This window comes from Varanus komodoensis, unplaced genomic scaffold (assembly GCF_004798865.1).
Source record: "Varanus komodoensis strain SLA01 unplaced genomic scaffold, ASM479886v1 scaffold23, whole genome shotgun sequence".
NCBI classification, from domain to species: Eukaryota; Metazoa; Chordata; class Lepidosauria; order Squamata; family Varanidae; genus Varanus; species Varanus komodoensis.
Genome location: NW_025335627.1, coordinates 16,235,454 through 16,254,186, shown reverse-complemented (window position 1 = coordinate 16,254,186; position 18,733 = coordinate 16,235,454). Strand labels below are relative to the sequence as shown.

General features: G+C 45.9%; 1 protein-coding gene across 1 annotated transcript in view; it reads left to right on the top strand.

Moving 5' to 3' along the window:
* Window positions 1-1,511: 1,511 nt before the first annotated feature.
* The window catches only part of UNC80 (unc-80 homolog, NALCN channel complex subunit), a 221,874-nt gene continuing 204,652 nt past the window's right edge, over window positions 1,512-18,733 (top strand). Inside the window, 2 exon segments of the mRNA XM_044431977.1 lie at window positions 1,512-1,603; window positions 6,945-6,993. Coding sequence (XP_044287912.1) covers window positions 1,512-1,603; window positions 6,945-6,993 — 141 coding nt within the window.

Below are 18,733 nucleotides of genomic sequence, written 5' to 3'. Positions count from 1 at the left end.
ACTGGGAGGAAAATGTCTGATAGGAAGACTGGGAGGAAATGCAGGCATTGTGTCTGCAGTGCACGGCAGCTTTCTTTCTCTCTGTGCAGCCCCTGCTTTGCTTCCCATCCAGCCTGAAGAACGTGAAAGTTTGCTCACTAATTTGTGAAATCTGGCTTAGTCCTAATGACAATATTATAAATCCCCTCATTAAATTGTAAGGAACTTTTAGCCTTTCTGTAAGAGGAAGGTTAGTGCAGGAAAAGATTTCTGTATATAATCAATATCTACTCCACATAACAAATACATTGATTGTGCAGTCAAGCTGTGGACATTTTTCCACTGACCTGTGCTGTAAATGTGATCCAGACAATTCATTTTGGGATACTGGAATATTTATTCTAAATAGATAAATGCACAAGCAACTAGTTAGTTGCTTTTTCCAGTGAAAGTTGGATGCAGTGGGTCTATGTTACTGTGGCAAACTTGTCCCATTGCTTTCAGTGAGGTATGTACACCAATGTTTTCAGAGTTCAACAAGGGTTACTGCTAAGTGTGCTTAGGAGAGCAGCCTCATTTTCTCTGAACTGCCTAACCATAGCTATTAAGATTGAACTGCAGAACAAACAAGCATTAGATTGGATTCAGTTATACTCAAGCAGACCCACTGAAATCAGGGCAGCTTGCTGCTCATTACAACACAGTTCTCATTGATTTCAATAGTTCTACTTCACAAGAACCAACCCTAGATCCAACCTTTAAAGAGCGTTTGATCTGTTTACATCCGAAAGCAATAACCAGAGCTTCAACAATCCTGAGAAATAATGTCCCACTGGGGAGGGGGAATGTCCCACCCTCCACTAAAAAGTCTGTTGTTTATTAAGCATCCTGTTCCAAAAATAAGTGGGTCTGAAAGGGGTTAGGCTCGGGTTTCGAACCAAGCGCCTCTGCTTCGCTCGCAGCACAAGCTGCCAGTATTTGATTTATTCACCTTTCCAGGGGAAACAAACAGTGTCTCCTGATTTAAGCTGGGACGAGAAAAGCTGCTCGATGAAAAACAAAGCGGGGGGGGGGGGGAATCTGCGCGTCCATGACGCGAGGATCCCGGTGCTGACCTAGAGCGCTGCCGGGTGCGAGAGCCTCCACCTATTGCCCCAAACTTTCTCCGTCGGGGCGTCCGCGCGGCGCGCGCGGGGAGGCTGGCATCCATGGGTGGCGCCTCACCGCGGCCACCCACAAGCTGGCGGCGTCCCCTCGGCGTAGCGGGCGCACGTGCCTCCGCGCTTGTCGCTGTCCACAGAAGGAGGTGCTGAAGGAAGGGGGACATGCAGGGCGCGACGCGGACAGCAGCTTGTCCTTGGCGGCAGTCGCCGCCGCCGCCTCCCCGCAAGCTGTACTGACTTCCCCGCCGCCTGCTTGACTGTCGCCGCTGCTTTTGCAGCCATTTTGCGCCGGCAGAGCCTGAGGTGGAGAAGGCTGCTGGCGAGGCGGAGCGATGGGCTAACAGCCGCTGCGGCCGGGCAGCTAGCACCATGGTGAAGAGGAAAAAGTCGGAAGGCCAGGAGCAGGGGAGCGGCCGAGGCATCCCGCTGCCTATCCAGACCTTCCTCTGGAGGCAAACCAGGTGAGGCAAACAGGGGGCGCTGCCCGCAAGGCGTCGCTGGGGAGGGGGAGGCAGGGATGACGGCCCAGGCTGGGGAAGAGCTGCGGCTGCTGCTGGGGCCGCCCGAAACGGCGCCCGCCTGGGTGTGTGGTGTTGGTTTGGAAGGGACGACTGCCCGGGCGGAGCACCCAGGCGCTCCTGTTTCCTTGACAGAGTACTTTGCTTGCTCGAAGGGCTGCTTCGCACACTTACAGCCAAGGGGCTTGACACTGTCTCCGCCCACACCTCAGCCCCTGTTCTCCAGTCTGTGGCCCTTGGTGGTGCTCCCATCCAGGGGTGCCCACACCCTCAAGCGGCAGGGCAGCTATACCAAGAGACCCTGGACCACTCCTAGAGCAGTGGAGGCAGCAGATTTAGAGCGTGTGTCTGTCTGGGTGGTACAGTCCACACCAAGAAACTTGGAAACGAGCCGCCAGGCCCCCAGTATGCCTTACTCCGGCAAGCACAGTTTGTCCTGCCATTCTGGAGTGATGGTAGGTTACCAATATGACACAGCATGAAAGTCATGCATCTGAGTGTGGTGAATGCTCTGATGGGTAATAGGAGGGATCAAGCTGCAAGCCTGCTCACCATGAAAATACTAGCTGGCCTGTGGCACATTATGTCTCTGTTTGGTGAAGCAGTTCTATGTATCTGTACGCAGAAGTAAGCCCCACTCCGAAATAAGTCAGTGGCATGTGCTTCCTGGTAAGTGCACACAGGTTTCTTATTTTTTCAGTAAACATTCCTATTTCACCACGCTGCACTAGGATTTAGCCAGAATGTTCTATTTTGTTTGTTTTATGTTACTGATATGTTTGTTACCCTTGGGGAAGAGCCATTCCTCTCCATTTATATCAGAAGTCTGTCAGATGCAAACTACACTCCTAGTAAATTACTATTGAACTTCAACATCTAAAGTTACTAGTGATAAAATAATGAGAATGACAATAGCAAACCATAACATATTGTCTTATGGCCAATAGATAAGATAAAAGCCTCCAAGAAATTATTTCCCAATGTCTCTTCCAAGTCACATAAATACAATATGCTAAAAGTTTACCAATAGTGAACATTCATAGGGTGTTTACTTATCTCAGTAATGAAACCCAAAGTTACAGTCTGAGGCCAATATTCATAGAAGAAGCAAGATTTGAGCTAGGCCCACCTGGCTGAGAAACTCACATTTAAATTATTTATTTATTTAGAAAATGTCTATGCCGCCCCATTCACCGAAGCCTCGGGGCGGCTCATAACATAAATAACTTCAGTTAAAATAATATAAATTAACAGTATAAACTAAGTCACCCTGGCCAAAGAATAAAATAAAAAAATACTATTAACAGTTAAAATGATGTTTGAATAAAAAGGTCTTCACCTGGCGCTGAAAAACAAATAATGACAGCGCCAGGCAGACCTCTCTGGGGAGCGCATTCCATAGACTGGGCGCCACCCCAGAGAAAGCCCTCCTCCGAGTACTCACCCTCCTAATTTCTTTCATGGAGGGTTCCCAGAGAAGGGCCTCTCCTGCAGATCTCAGGGGGCGGGCGGGCATATATGGACATAAGCGCTCCTTCAGGTAACCAGGACCCAAGCCGTTTAGGGCTTTATAGGTCATCACCAACACCTTGAATTGGGCCTGGACTTCAATGGGAAGCCAGTGAAGCTGACGGAGGACTGGAGTCATGTGAACCTAACGCCCAGTCCCCGTCAGCAGCCTGGCAGCTCTATTTTGAACCAACTGAAGTATCTGGACCATCTTCAAGGGTAGCCCCACGTAGAGCGCGTTACAGAAGTCAAGGCGGGAAGTCACCAACACGTGTGTCACTGTCGCTAGGCAGTCATACTCCAGGTAGGGGCGCACCTGATGGATCAGCCAAAGCTGAAAGAAAGCGCTCCTCACCACCATTGTCACCTGAGCTTCCAGTGAAAGATCTGGGTCGAGGAGCACTCCCAAGCTGTGGACCTTGTCCCTTAGAGGGAGTACAACTCCATTCAGAACTAGGTTCAATTCACCCTCACCGAAGCCCAATCCGCCAACCAACAGGACCTCCATCTTGTCTGGATTGAGCTTCAGTTTATTGGCCCTCATCCAGCCCATTACCTCGGCCAGGCACCAGTTCAGCACAGCCACTGCCTCACCTGGATTGGTGGAAAATGAGAGGTAGAGCTGGGAATCATCAGTGTACTGATGATTCCGCAGCCCACACCTCCTGATGACCTCTCCCAGCGGTTTCATGTAGACGTTAAACAGCAAAGGGGACAAAATGGACCCCTGCGGTACTCCATGGCATAGCTGCCATGGTGCAGAGCCATAGTCCCCCAGCACCACCTTCTGGAATTGTCCATTGAGATAGGAGCGGAACCACTGCAAAGCAGTGCCTCCGACCCCCGGTCCCGCTAGCCTATCCAGAAGGATACCATGGTCGATGGTATCGAAAGCCTCTGAGAGGTCCAGAAGAACCAACAGGGACGCACTCCCCCTGTCCTTCTTCCTGCACAGGTCATCGTACAGGGCGACCAAGGCAGATTCAGTACCGTTCCAGGTCTGAAGCCGGACTGAAATGGGTCCAGATAATCAGTTTCATCCAAGAGTGCTTGGAGTTGTCCCGCCACCACCCGCTCCAACATCTTGCCCAGAAACAGAATGTTGGCCACTGGTCTATAATTAGTGGCCATCTCTGGATCCAGTGACGCTTTCTTCAGGACCGGTCAGACTACCGCCTCCTTTAAAGGGGCAGGTACCCAACCCTCCCTCAGAGAAGCGTTAACCACTTCCAAGATTCAGATCCCAATCCCGTGCTTGGCGTTATTTATTAACCAAGATGGGCAAGGGTCCAATAGGCAAGTGGTGGGACATACTCGTCCAAGCACCTTGTCCACATCATCAGGCCGCAATAACTGAAATTCATCCATTAATTTTGGACCAGACGGCGGCATTGGTATCTCCCCAGAAACCTCTGAATCACTAGTAGAGTCTAGCTCGTGATGAATCTGAGCGATTTTCTCCCTGAAATGCTTGGCAAAGTCATCACAGCGGGCCTTCGAGGGTGGAACCAGATCTTTCTTAGGGCTAGGGCGAACCAGGCCTTGTACCACTCGAAAAAGTTCCACCGGATGGCATTTTGAGGAGGCAATCGAAACGGAAACGAATTTCTTTTTCGCCACCCTCACCGCCACAGCATAGGCCTGATAATGGGCTCTTAAGTGTGTTCGGTCAGATTCATCCCGTGATTTCCTCCACCTATGCTCTAGCTGTCTCCCAGCCTGCTTCATTGCCCGCAATTCAGGTGTATACCAAGGGGAAGAGTGGGTCCTGCCTGGCGGGAGAGGATGCTTAGGAGCGATCGTGTCAACAGCCCTGGTCATCTCCCCGTTCCGCAGTTCGACCAGAGCCTCAACAGGAACACCAGTCTTGTCAGCCGGAAACTCCCCCAGGGCCTTCAGGAGTCCATCTGGATCCATCCGGCTCTGGGGTGGACCCACACAATCGGGTCTGGACCCTTACAGAGGGAGAGGCCGCTCTCGAGCACAAACTTCACCAGGAAGTGATCTGACCATGACAGGGGTGCCAGGCATAAATTCCTCACCCTCAGACCACCCTTTTCCTGCCCCGTCGAGAAGCAGGTCCAGAGTGTGTCCACGTTATGGGTCGGGCCTGTGACATTTTGAGACAGCCCCATGGCCGTCATGGATACCATGAAGTCCTGAGCCGCCCCGGTCAGACCAGTCTCGGCATGGAGATAGAAGTCCCCCAGGATCAACATCCTGGGGGTCCTCAACACCAGGTCCGAGACGATAAATGCTATACATCCTCACATTGTATTCATCTGGAACTCTTGACAGATACTTCTGTTGTTCACTGCTTGTTGTTCTATCTTACAGGGAAATGGAAGCCTGGAGACATTTAGAGATGCAGCTTGAAAGGCTTCCACTTGTTATGACTTAGACACAAGTACAGCTTTGGTTTAAAAATGCAAGGAAATGAAAGCTATGCAATATTAGAGATAGATACAGAAATAGATTGGGATCCCCAACCAAAATGTCACATTTACAAGCCCTGTCTATTCCCAGTATGTACAAAAATCTAACTCATCAATTAATATCCATTGCATTTAGACGTTCTGTACTTTAGCTGGTCAATATTTAATATACTTAGTGGAGTTTGTTTATTCAAAAGAGATATTTCCTATGTTCTATGCATCTGAATATTCAAGGCTGCTTACAAAGAAATTAAAGGCCCTTACAAACATTAATTAACACATAAAAATAACCCACTCTCACAAATTGAAATATCAAAAGTTGCAATTTGCCAGTGATCAGTTCAAGCAACTGGCCATTATAGGTCTTAGTATATTGAACCATTTCCACCTGGTCCCTAGAGGAAATGAGTGAACATACCTGATAAACTCTCCAGGGGAGGAATTTATTGACAGAAGGTACGGCCCCAAAATGCTCTGTTAGAGTGGTGGAAATCCACCAAACCTCTGGGAGAAAGGGCACACATTGCTGGGCTTTAGAAACAAGAAGCAGCCTTGGGAGATGCTGGTCCTTCCAGCATCTTGTGCACTTAGTGGAATGCACATGTGTTACGCAATAGGCAGGTTGACTGGGGGCACACTTGGTTCTCTGTGGTGCTATGATGAATGACTACAAAAGGTATTTTTCATTTAAAAAGCATTAAAATGTTGCACAGCCTTCTTCCAAATGTGATTACCATAGTGGCTTGTTTGTTATTTGGCTGAAAAGTAAGTATTATACAACTAGAATGGCAGCCAGTCCAGTGCTTTTGTAACAGCTTGCACGTGGAGTTGAAATGGGTCCTACCCTCCATTAAAACCTGGTACTAGCCATACCTCCTTGGCTTCAGCCACATCACATGCTTTTTCATCCAGCTGACAGACCTCTCTTTTCCAGGCCTTTCAGTGGGCCTGGATCACTCATTACCAGTGGATTGTCTCTGCTGTTCATTCAGGACTTCAATCAGCTCCCCTCCTCCCACTTGCTGAATGGGCCTTCCCCTGCTCTGCATTCTGAGATGCACCACGTAAGCCAAGTCAGTGCAGAGAAGGTGGATCCTTCCATCGCCCGGCCCTCAATGTGATATCAGTGCCTGGAAAGTGCCCTGTGGAGTTGTTTTGTAGCAGAGTTTCCTTAGGACCTGGCATGTATTTTTTCTCTCTGTGTATATAAACACAAGTGCCTATTTAGCCCCATTGCCATAAATAATTCTGCCAAGGTGACCTTCATCCTCATTCAACATATTTTAATTTGTTCTCTGCCTATAACTATCCTTTTAACACCTATTTGTGTCTTTCCTCAGTGCATTTTTGAGACCCAAACTGGGAAAACAATATGAAGCTTCCTGTGTGGTATGTGACTTTCAGAGTTCTTGATTCACTGATTGGCTTGTTTTGCATGCATTGCTTTTTTCGGTATGATAACCCAATAAATGCTTGTTAAACTGAATGGGCTAAAAGCCAAACCTCTTCACTAAATTGCTATACGTAACATTACAATAGGACCCATTGCGCCTTCTTTAAACACTCCAGTTATTTTTTCTGAATATTTGCTGGCCCATCAGGTGCTTTCCAGCTCCATCGTCTAAGGCCAGTTCCCTGTGCCCCCTTTCAAATGGGAGACTCTCCTCCACAGCAGAACCTCATGAGTCTTTGGGGGTGAAAGAGCCTACCTGCTAGAAGAGCATGCTGTCCCCCAAATGCTTTCCACTGGGGGATGGAGATTGCAGGGAAAGACTCTGCCCCATGATTCCAGGCAGAAATAAATACGAAATTCACATAACTAATCATTGCAAATGCCCCTAAGCCTGACCCTAAGATCGATGAAAGATGTTCTTAAGGCCACCTCCAGTCATTGACTCTTACACTGTATTTCATTATACAACAGCCAGATCTTCAAAAGATGCTTCCTCTCAGCCAGGCAATTACAGAACAAGCTGCCACAGTCTACGATGGTCTGGCTTCAGTAGGAGCTTGACAGGCTGGCTGGTAATTGGAAAATGAGAACTCGAGCCTCAACCAAGCCTTTTGTAAACCCTTTTCTAAGAAGAAAGCAACTTTCATTGCTGGCTTGGCTCTCAGACAGGTTCTCAGAGAATGTCAGGTTATCCTTTTGTCTTCTGTGTAAATTGCCTCTAACATCCTACTTCTGATGTAGGATGGAAATGCTTCTAGTTAGGAGGGGTGCAGGTATGTGTTTCTGGAGCTCTGGCACAGATGGCTACATTGCATAACACACACAGAGGCAGCACAAAACCAGCTTTCCACTTTGCGTGATACCTCACTGCCACCATTCCTGTCAAAGCGAGAGACTGCAGCACTGTTGCGAGGACAATCCTTTGCCTCCCTCTGTCTCCACCCACAGAAATTTACCTTGCATCCACTTACTTAAAAGGGCAGAATAGTCGCCCCAGGGAAGCTCCAGGCCACTTCCTTGGATTTTCAGCTCTATTTATTTAGTGAGCCTCTGGACCAACCTTTCCCACCCCAAGGCCCTTAGATGTGTACTGCAATTGCTATAAGTCCCAGCCAGAACAGCTAATAGCCACATGAGGGGAATGGCAGTCCAACAAATCTGGAGGGCACCAGGTTGGAGAAGGCTGTTCTAGAAACTACATGTGGAAAAGTTAAAATGCCAAAAAAGGTGGCGGTGGGGGGGATTTTAGAGTAGAATTCTGGCTTTATTCTTCTCAGTTGTTCAATAAAAAGTTTGATTCTCTTTTCTAATGTTCTGGTCAATGAATGCAAAAGGACAAAGGATAAGTGTCCAGGCACATGGAAATCAAGAAAAGTAATATTGTACAATCTCGTTTATTGTAAGCCACCTAGAGAGCCCTCTGGGCAATGGGGAATTATATAAATGTATTAAACAAACAAACAATATGTGATACAATTAAAGCTGCAATCCTACTAGGAGTTCTCCTAGGGAATAGGATGCCCTGGCTTAAGTCAAATCAAGGCCAAGCACTTCACTAGCAAACCTGTTGAATGGTAAACTGCCCCAGGGGCCTAAACAATGAAGAATCCTGTAGAATCCATCTCAGAGTTGGGGGTGAGCACTTAGTGGGCCTTCAAGAGACCCAACAAGCAGACAGGCAAGCCCAAGAAATTCTCCACCCAGGCAAGAGGAAAGGGATAGAAGGAGAGAAACTCCACTGGCAAGGCAAGTTGGGGATCTTACTATCCCAGTACAGGTGCTAAGATTATCCTTACCAAAAAGCAGGAGAGCTTGATGCAGGCACCAAAGGAGTTTGTGCCAAGCTTCATTTACCAGAACAGGTGTCTGGTTGTGTTTCCCCAAATGTGGGTGCACTGAGGAAGACTTCACTTGGTGAACTTCACCTCTAAACTTGTGAGTTTTCAAAGAACCACGTAGGTACTTAGACTGTAATTTCTATTTTATTTGCCCTTTGCTACTGAACTGCCACTTTAAATGGCTTATTACTTTGTGCTCTGAATATGACCAACCCTTTTCCAGTATTGTATTTGTTCCTAAATACCTAATAAATATTTTACCCTCTTTTCATCAACATCCAGACTGTATGCTTTGAGGGTGAAAGCGGGGAGGCTCACGTAGGGGCACACCACATTTATTAGTCATACTAATGTTAATTTAGCAACTGGGCTGCACGCAACGCACACTAAGCAAACCTTGGCTGTGCTCTCTGAAGGGACACACCTGTGTAAAGCAAAGAAGCCCGGTGCAAGAGACCCTGCTGGGATCCTTAGTCATTCCCAATTGACCAAACATATCTGAGAGCCAAGGAGACTTGGTTTTGCTTTACCCTCAGTAATGGCAGTCAGTACCAGCTTTGGTGCCTTGTGCCAGCAGTTGGGGTACCAGGTCACCACAGGGCTGAATATTTTTTACCTGGCCGCGTTGAGGTTCTGGATGTTTTGCACTGATCCTTCTCCTTCACCTCCCGTTCTCACCTAGTGTATCTTCTGGTCTCTCTATCACAGAACTACAGGTCTATGTATGGGGTAAAGTAAGGGGAAGCCCTCAGCCTTTCGTTCATCCCATTTTTAGGAGGCTACTGTATCAAGTCTAACATTTGTTGTCTAAAGTGAGCCAAACTGTGAAATCTTGTCTAAAATGGAATTTTGAATCAGGAACTCACTAGGTCATGAAGCCAGTGAGTCGAATCCAATTGGTGCTTAGACTTCTGCCAATTCATTTATACCCCACCAATTCCCAGTCATAAGTGGGACCCACCACTTTGAGAAGGAAGACTTAGCACTTGTGTGGCAACTAGAAATGAGTGAAAATGCTCATTTCCACAATGGAGCAGGCTGCGACAATTTGGTAAGGGTGTTCAAGGATAGACTGGACCTGCACATGGTAGGCATGTCATGAGCGGAGCTGGCTGGAGCCGGGGGTCAGACTAGATGGCCTGGAAGACCCCCTGACTTGCTCTGTTTCTATGTTTCTATGTATGGGAACCTTGGTAGACTGTCCTATTGAGCATTTCTGCTTTATTTATTAAAGCTTTATTTATTTCTTTAAAGCTTTCGTATACCATGTAACTACTAGAGTCTCGGGATGTGACACTAGCTTCCTTCGGGGCATGCCTAATCTCTGTGGCACAAGTGGTAGGTCTCACCAATTCTGTTGTGTATGCAGAGCCCACCACTTGCTCAACAGAGGCAGAGAGGCTCAGCAGAACTGGTGGGTGTGTAAAGGCCCCATTGGAATCTGCCTGGTCAACGATGCCAGCGCCTCGACGCCAGTGCCTCAGGCCATTCATTTAGTTCAGTGCTGCGCATGCTTTGTTACATTTGCTGGACCTCCTCAAAGAAACTAGGTTTGATTTGCTCAGCTTTGACTTTCCATGTTCATATATCAATTGCCTTATTTACAGATGTCTTGTTTAAGAAACAGGAGCCATCTCTTTTCAGATCCCAGCAGGGCAACATAATCTACTTGATCCCCCCCGCAAGGACAAATAAATTCACCCTTCTACATCCCATGCTGCATTTCACCTAAAGAAAAGTCTTTTCTCTGCAGTTTCCTAAAGTACTTCCATTCTGATGTGGCTCCACCCGGTTCAGTTTTGTGAGGCACAACTGGCAGCTGCTCTCCAGGCTTCCAGGCAAGAATGCCAGAAGCCGCCCACCCTGTAACAGGCACCTCCCCAAACAAAGTTCCCATGTCAGAAATTCCCATGCCCCACCCAGCATATGTTGGTGTGCATACAGGAAGCCTGCAATGGGGGGTGGGGGCGTGGAGAGACACATCCAGGATTGCATGCAACATGGCAAGAATCCAAGAACAAACCCATCAAACAGTCTGAATGAAGGTTGCAGCTCTCAGCAGTGGTCAGCTTGGGAAACAAGATTAAAAAGTGATTTGTTACATTTTTTAGATTACATTTCAGTCAGTATAACACAGTTAAGGCATCCTAGAGGCAGTTTGGAGAGTTTATTTTCTCTAGATGGCAGATCACTGGAGACTTGTCTGCCTGTCCTTGTTTAATCACTGTTCTGATTTCATCCCTATCTGCAAAGTCTGAAACAGAAGCAAGCAGACCCCCCTGCAGGCCTCTGATTCCTCAAGAGATTCATTGCAGCCCAGAGTGCTTCCCTTTCAGACAGCTCACAGCACCTAACTCTCCCTCCCTCCCTCTCTCCCTCCCTCCCTCCCTCCCTCTTTCTCTGATTTCCTAGCCTTGCTGAGTCAGGCATTTGGTCTGATCTTCTCTTTATTTATTACACTTATATGCTGCCCAATAGCCAAAAGTCTCTATGGGCAGTTAACAGAATTAAAGTAAACAATACAACAACACTACCAACAACAAAAAAGCAATAAACAAATAAAACCAATCAATAGAATCAGCAATAGACTAACTACAGTGGCCACAATTAAGTTGTGGAAAAGGCACAACAGCAGAAAAAACACAATACAGTGTTAAAACCAAGGGAAAAACCTTTCAATTATTAACATATCTGTCAAATAAAAAGGTTTTCATCTGGCATCTAAGGAAAAAAGAGTCAGCACCAAGCATACATCTTTGGGGAGTTCATGCCATAGATGGGAGGCCACTACAAAGAAGGTCCTTCCCCTGGTCACCACCCTCTTTACTTCCTTTGGAGGGGGCTCTTTGAGAAGGACCCTGAAAGACAATCTTAGGGCCCAGGTAGTTACATAAGGGATGAGGTGTTCCTTCAGATAACTTGGCCCAAAGCTGCTTAGGGCTTTAAATGCCCAGACTTCAACAGGCAGGCAGTGCTGCTGAAAAACGACTGGCAAATTATAATCTTATGGGCTAGTCCCCATTAACAGCTGTGCTGCTGTATTATGAATCAGTTGGAGTTTCTGAATCATTTTCAAAGGCAACCCCCATGAACAGTGTGTTAAAGTAATTCAAATGAGAGGTTACTTGAGCATGGATCACTGTTGCTAGGCTCTGTCTGTCCAGAGTTGCAGGGTTGCAGATGGCATATCAGCCTGAGCTGATAAAAGGTGCTCCATGCCATTGAGTCCATTTGTACCTCAAGCAACAGTTCGGGATCCAGGAAGCCCCCCTCCCAAACTGCAAATCTTGCCTTTAGGGGGAGTGCAACCCTGACCAGGACAGGTTGAATGTCTCCTGGCTGGACAGGTGACCCACCCACCACCAGCATCTCCGTCATGTCGGGATTGAGTCTCAGGCTGTTGGCCTTCATCCAGTCCATTACTAGGCCCAGACATTGGTTCAGAACAGCCACTGCCTCACCTGGATTAGATGAAAAAGAGATATAGAACTGAGTGTCATCAGCATATTGATGGCACCACAGCCCACACCTCTGGATATCTGTGTCCAGCAGTTTCCTGTAGATGTTAAAGAGCTTGTGGGACAAAAATAGAGCCCTACGGTACCCCATGGCATAACTGCCATAGCGCAGAGCAATAATCCCCCAGAACCACCTCCTGGGATCAGTCAGCCAAGGAGGAGCGGAACCACTGCAATGCAGTGCCTCTTACTCCTAGCCCAGCTGGCCTATCCAAGGTGGTTGACAGTATCAAAAGGGAATCAATAGGGTCACACTCCCCCCGCCTTTCTCCCAGCAAAGGTCATCCCATACAGCAACCAAGGCAAAACCAGGTCTAAAGCCCAATTTAAATGGATCTAAATAGTCCTTGATTATACTTAGTTCTTTCTAGTTCTTAAGCTCTTATAGCCTTATTAACAAGCCATCAGCTTAAGAGTAGTCTTCCAGCATCTGCAACAGCACTGAGGACTATCATAAATTCCTTTTAGAGGCTGCATTGACTGGCTTGCTTTGTTGTATGGTTGGAACTTACTGCTCAGAGTACCACCAATATGTTGCCGAGGCGCGTGGGGACAGGGCATTGTTGTACATGCAGTCCTCCCTTATGCAGATGCTGCTGTGGGAGATACCTCAGAGTATGCAGGACTGGAGTGGGGAAGGCAACAAGCTCTGTTACTTCCAGCCAATTCATCCTAGAACTTTCAGAGTGCCAAGCAGAGCACAAAACCTGGGGAAGGGGCTACATGCTAGCTTTTTGCTCATGCAGAAGATTGCTGTTGAGAGACAACCAGCTACTACTTCTCCATACCCACATAGCTTCTTTCCCATCTTACCCTCAGCTACATTGTGAATCAGATATTATTTACTGCTTCTGACTACCAGAGCATTGCTGTTGGAGAGAAGCCCTCTGCTACCAAAGCTTATCCATGGAATTGCCCATCTCACTGAAATCAGTGGGGCTCTTCATTCAGCTTAGGAAAAACTGACTGAACCCTAAACTTACTCCTCAAGAAAAATCTTTGAGCTCTTCACTGTCCGGTCCTTTGTTCTCTTGACACTGCAATTTCCCAGCTGTCTAGGAAACAAAAGTCTCTTTCCTTAGCTATTCTCAAAATCAATAGCACCCCAAGTATTTTTAGAATTTGAGTTGCCAAGCTGAAGTCATTAAAGTTTGAATTGGTGCATTATTTTTAGATGTGCCCCTTTGGTACCTGCTGTATTTATGGCTATAGTTTGTTATATTTGGAGGTCATTTTTAAAGCTGCAGTTCCTTGATGAGAACGAAGGTTGAAGTTGCTTAATGTCCTGATTGCTGAACTCTACAGAGCAAGACTGCCAGGTTGTCCTATGATTTACATATGCACATTTGATGGCAACCAGAGAAACATTTCTTTGTCATGACACTCCACCTTGAGAATTCTCTTCTCTCTGCAAAGCCAAAGCTGCCAGTCTTGATGGCACCTGTTGAAACACATTTGCTCTTTTTAATACCTAGCCTGGTAGACATTTGCTTTTATTATGGATGTGTATTTTATTTTAATACTTGTTTCAATGTGTTTTATATACCAGTTTGTCATTGGGTGGTGAAGGACTGTATATACATATATTAAATAAAAATACTTTATTAATAATATATAAAAATACAATCCAAGGGGAGAGACTACCAACCTTCCTAAGCTGCACTGCTAACTCTGCTCTAGAGTCCCCTTACGCCAAGGCCTTGGTCCTAATAATGTGCTGGTGAAGAGAAATGCATGCAGGTGCTGCTCGTAGGGAATGCCTTGCCCTCACTACTGAGTATCTGCTGTGAGCCCACTGCCGGTAGGATTTTGAAATTTGAGGCTGTGTGTGTGTCCCCTCGAGAGAGGATTTAGCCATTTTGTATTGATCACATCCCCATCACAGACACGCATGTCTCCTTTCCAGCAGGGATATGGTCAGATATGGCATACTCTGTGCATTATGGCCAGTCCCCACACTCCTGGTGCTTTAATTGGTATGGGGTGTTTATTCGGTGGTGTTTGAATACTGAGGCTGTGTTTTAATTGTTGCAGGATTGGTTTACATGAAAAACTGAGTTCTTTCCAAGCAGAAGGCATGGGATAGTTGGCTGCCCCAGCCTCTGCATAGTCCTTCAAAACTCCACAGGATGCAACCCTGCTTTTTGACTGGAAGTTTTGTTACTCTTTCCTTCTTGCAGGATAGTGAACCGGACTCCCTTCACTTGCACAGGGAAGCAAGTTGTTGAGGAGAATGCTTCTAGACTAACTTCAGTACACAATTCTACTTTTATGAGGGATTAAGAGGCCATGGCAATATTTAGCAATGCTTGAGGAATTTGGTCTGGTGTGGGAATCCATTGGATTTTCCTGCCTCAGCTCCCCAGACTCTGGCCTGCTTGCTCTTTGCCTTAAACCTGACTTGTACTGAGCACTGGAAGGGAATCCAAGCAGGTGTGTGAGGCCAGTTTGCACACATGCTGCCTGCCATCCATGTTACTTGCTGTGCAAGTGGAGTTTTGCCTCCACACACTTGACTTACAGGCTTTGGTGCAAGAATAATTCAGCACAAAGAAGCAGTTGGAGCTTTCATGGGCTTGATCTCAGCTTGTCTCACTCCATAAGCCAGGGCTGACCAAAGGAAAGAAACAACCTTTCTCCACCAGCTTTGCACCCTGCAGTGTTGTCCAGCAGAGCTTTTCTGAGTGGCTCAGGGTCTTCTACATTCTGGCCCCAAGATAGCTCCTGTTGAACTCTTGGTCATCTGCTGTGACAAATTTGCACAGCACTTCAAGGATAAACTCACTCAGATATGCCACAAGCTGAACTCCACAGTTAGTAGCGTTCCTGTAGCAGAGGATTCCAAAGTACTGTCAAGTCCACCTTTGTTCAATAAGTTTAAACTATTGAAGCTTGAGGATGCGGTCAAGATGCTTGGACAAGTTCACCAGCTGAGTACTTGACCCTTGCAGACAAGATCATATAGTGCCAATCCTATGTTCTCTTCACTGGTTACCAGTTGAAATCTGGGCCCGATTTAAGGTGTTAACATTGATGTATAAAGCCCTAAATGGCTTAGGGCCTGCATATCTGAAGGGGCATTGTCTTCCATATACACCTGCCAAAACTTAAAGATCTTCTGCTGAGGTTCTTCTCCAGGAGCCCTTTTTGAAAGAGGCCAGAAGAGTGGTTACCCACAGTAGGAAACTTCTCTGTGGGAACACTCCGGCTATGGCATCTGCTCCTGAGAGAGGTGCACCTGACACTGACACTTGAATCATTTTGGCACCAGACCAAAACCTTTTAAACCAGCATTTTAATGGTTGAATGGTTTTTTACTGTATATTTTAATATATTGAAGTCTATGTTTTATCAAGTGCTATTATGGTTTTTGCCCTTTGAAAGCCATCTAGAGACCCATTCTGGATACAGGTCTCTAGATGGAATAAAAATGTTTTAGGTAAATAAGAGCTGGATTCCAGACAGATCTTTGCCTCACTTTCCTTATTAGAGACTAACAATCATTCTTTCCTCAAAGGAAAATAATTATTCCATTCTGTGAAGTGGAGGTTGAACTGAGAAATCAGTCATGGCTGCAGAGCTCTATCATAATTTTCAGCAAAGTCTCCCAATCCTCCAATGGAAAATCGTTCATGAATTTAAATGCCAGCTATAGTTTAAAGTAATATAGTTGAAAAAAATCTGGACCAAGTGACTCTGCTCCTATGTGTGGCTGAGCTCTTATCTGTATACTCACATAGCCAGAAAACCCACCAAAGCCAAGACGACCAATGCCCTACATATTAAGAAGCCCTTAATGAGCCCTTAATAAGCCCCAAAAAGACACTTGTTTCAAAAAGATATGTAGACAAAATCCTTCCTAGCTCCTGTTAAAGTCATGTTTGACATTTTTTCCATAATCACATTCCTCATCTATTGCACTGTTGTGATACTTACTAGAGGGTAGGAGTGGGGAGAGAGAGAGAGAGAGCGTGTGCGCTAAATTCTGAGTTTTGAGAATGGGAAGGAATGGCATTTGAAACATCCTCTAGGCCATATTTGCCTAGGCTTATATATCTCATTTAACACATTCAGATTGGCTAAACAACCTATGAATGAATAAATTGCCGTAAGGATTGAGTTATTCATAGCAGTTGGTAATACCATGAATGCTATATAACTGACCCTTGGGGTGGGGGGGGGGGAGATTATCAGGAACTACATCAGGAACCATGTAGAAAGGTTTCTGAGCCTATAGCAAGAGACTGGTTAGTAAGTAATGAACTTCCATTAAGGGTTTCTTGGTAGTCACATGCGAATGTGATGCCTCAGGTCTAAAGATGTCAGCACACTCACTCCAGCAGTACTTGGCTGGCCACATTACAAATGTATGTGCATCCCAATAAATGAGGTTTTGTTAATGCTTGTGGAAAAGTGTGAAATTGTTTGCTACAGCTTGTCCATTTTAACAAATTCCTCTTTAGACACATTGAATGACCCTTTCAAAGGGAATAAAGTTGAAGGTGTTCGTCATGTTGATGAATGAACATATACATTACAAGTTAGTTGCATTCCCCTGATGTTTAATTTTGTCCTACTGGAATTTGTGAGACAACTACTTTTAATTTTGGCTGGATTGCCTCCATCTTTAGTGTGAGATGAGAGACCTCAAGGATGTATGAGTAAGCTGCATGCAAAAAGTATAATATCAGGGCATTCTGTTGACACAAAAAGGAACATTCATGTTTTTTAAAGATGTTATTTAAAGGAATAGCTGTTGTTGTTCCTTTAGGCATTTCCATCATATGGTGACCCTATCAATGAAAGACCTCCAAAATATCTTATCCATGACTCCCCTGCTCAGTTTATGTGAATTCAGGCCTGTGGTTTTCATGAGGGAGTCAGTTCATCTCATAGTTGTTCTTCGGTTTCTTCTTCTGTCTTTGACTTTCCCTAGCATGATTGTCTTCTCCAGGGAATTTTGTCTTGTTATGAAGTGAAAAGAAATAGTATGATGACATTATACAGCCCTGTGTTTTAAAATATCCTGTAATTTTTTAAATTGGCTATTAGGTTGCTTTACCAAAAATTTCTCAGCAACCTCAAGGAAACAAGGTCTTGTTCACACATGAATGTTTTATGATTGCTCTGCACCAGAGACAACTTCTGGTGGTCCAGATATTTTGGCCCACACTTTCCATCATTTTTCACCATTACCCAAGTGGGCTAGAGGGTAGGCAACTTGATTCAGTCTGAAACATCTGGAAGTCATCTTCCATAAGCCCCAGCCATCCTGGTCAACTGTCCAAAACATCTGGAGGGCATGAGGGTGCCTACTTTTGAGGACCAGCAACTATATGTAAGAACATTCCATTCAAAGCATTGAATCTGAGGTGATACAAGACAATTTCCATCTACTTCATATTAAACAATTGCCTGATTAAAAGCAATTACATGTTCTTTTTAATTATAGCTTTGCTGACATTTTATTCCTAAATGAAAAGGAGGTTGCAATGAACCACTCCTTAATAGCTACTGAGCCTTTAATTTAGCCACTTATACTACTCAATAATACCTACCATATTGTCCTAATACCATTCTGCTGGTGGAGCTGCTGGAGCTGGAGTTCCCTGTGCCTTCTGGATCCTACCTGTTGCCTTGCTCCTGCCTCTGCTTCTAGACTATGCCTGGATTCATCTGCTCTAGCTTCTGCTCCAGTCCCAGGTATCTGCTTCTCCTCAGCTTGTCTCTCTCACTTTCAACTCCTAATGGGCATTGACTACTTTGCTCTATTCGATTGGCCTACCTCGTACTTCTGTTGCTCACCTTGACTGTTGGACTTCCTGACTACACTTTGTAATGGGCCTGAATATTGTACTGGTTATCTGGGTCCTGGTGCCCTGACCTGATTCCCAGCTGCCCATGCCCCGAATGCTGACAATCGTCTGTTAAAGCTTTAAAAAAGTACTATGGACTGAGACATTATCTGATTAACTTGGAGGTTACATGCACCCATTCATATTATCACTGCCTTGACGTGGTGAAGGGGCTTGTATAGCTCAATGAAGCTATGAGCTATGCTGTGCAGGGCCACCCAAGACAGACAGGTCATAGCAGAGAGCTCTGACAAAAGGTGAGCCACTGGAAATGACAACCCACTCCAGTATCCTTGCCATAAAAAACCCATGGACTGAAAGGCAAACAGCTATGATGCTGGAAGATGAGCCCCTCAGGTTGGAAGGTGTCCAATATGCTACTGGGGAAGAGCAGAGGGCTAGTACTAGTAGCGCCAGAAAGAATGAAGCGACTGGGTCAGAGCTGAAAGGACACTCGGTTGCAGA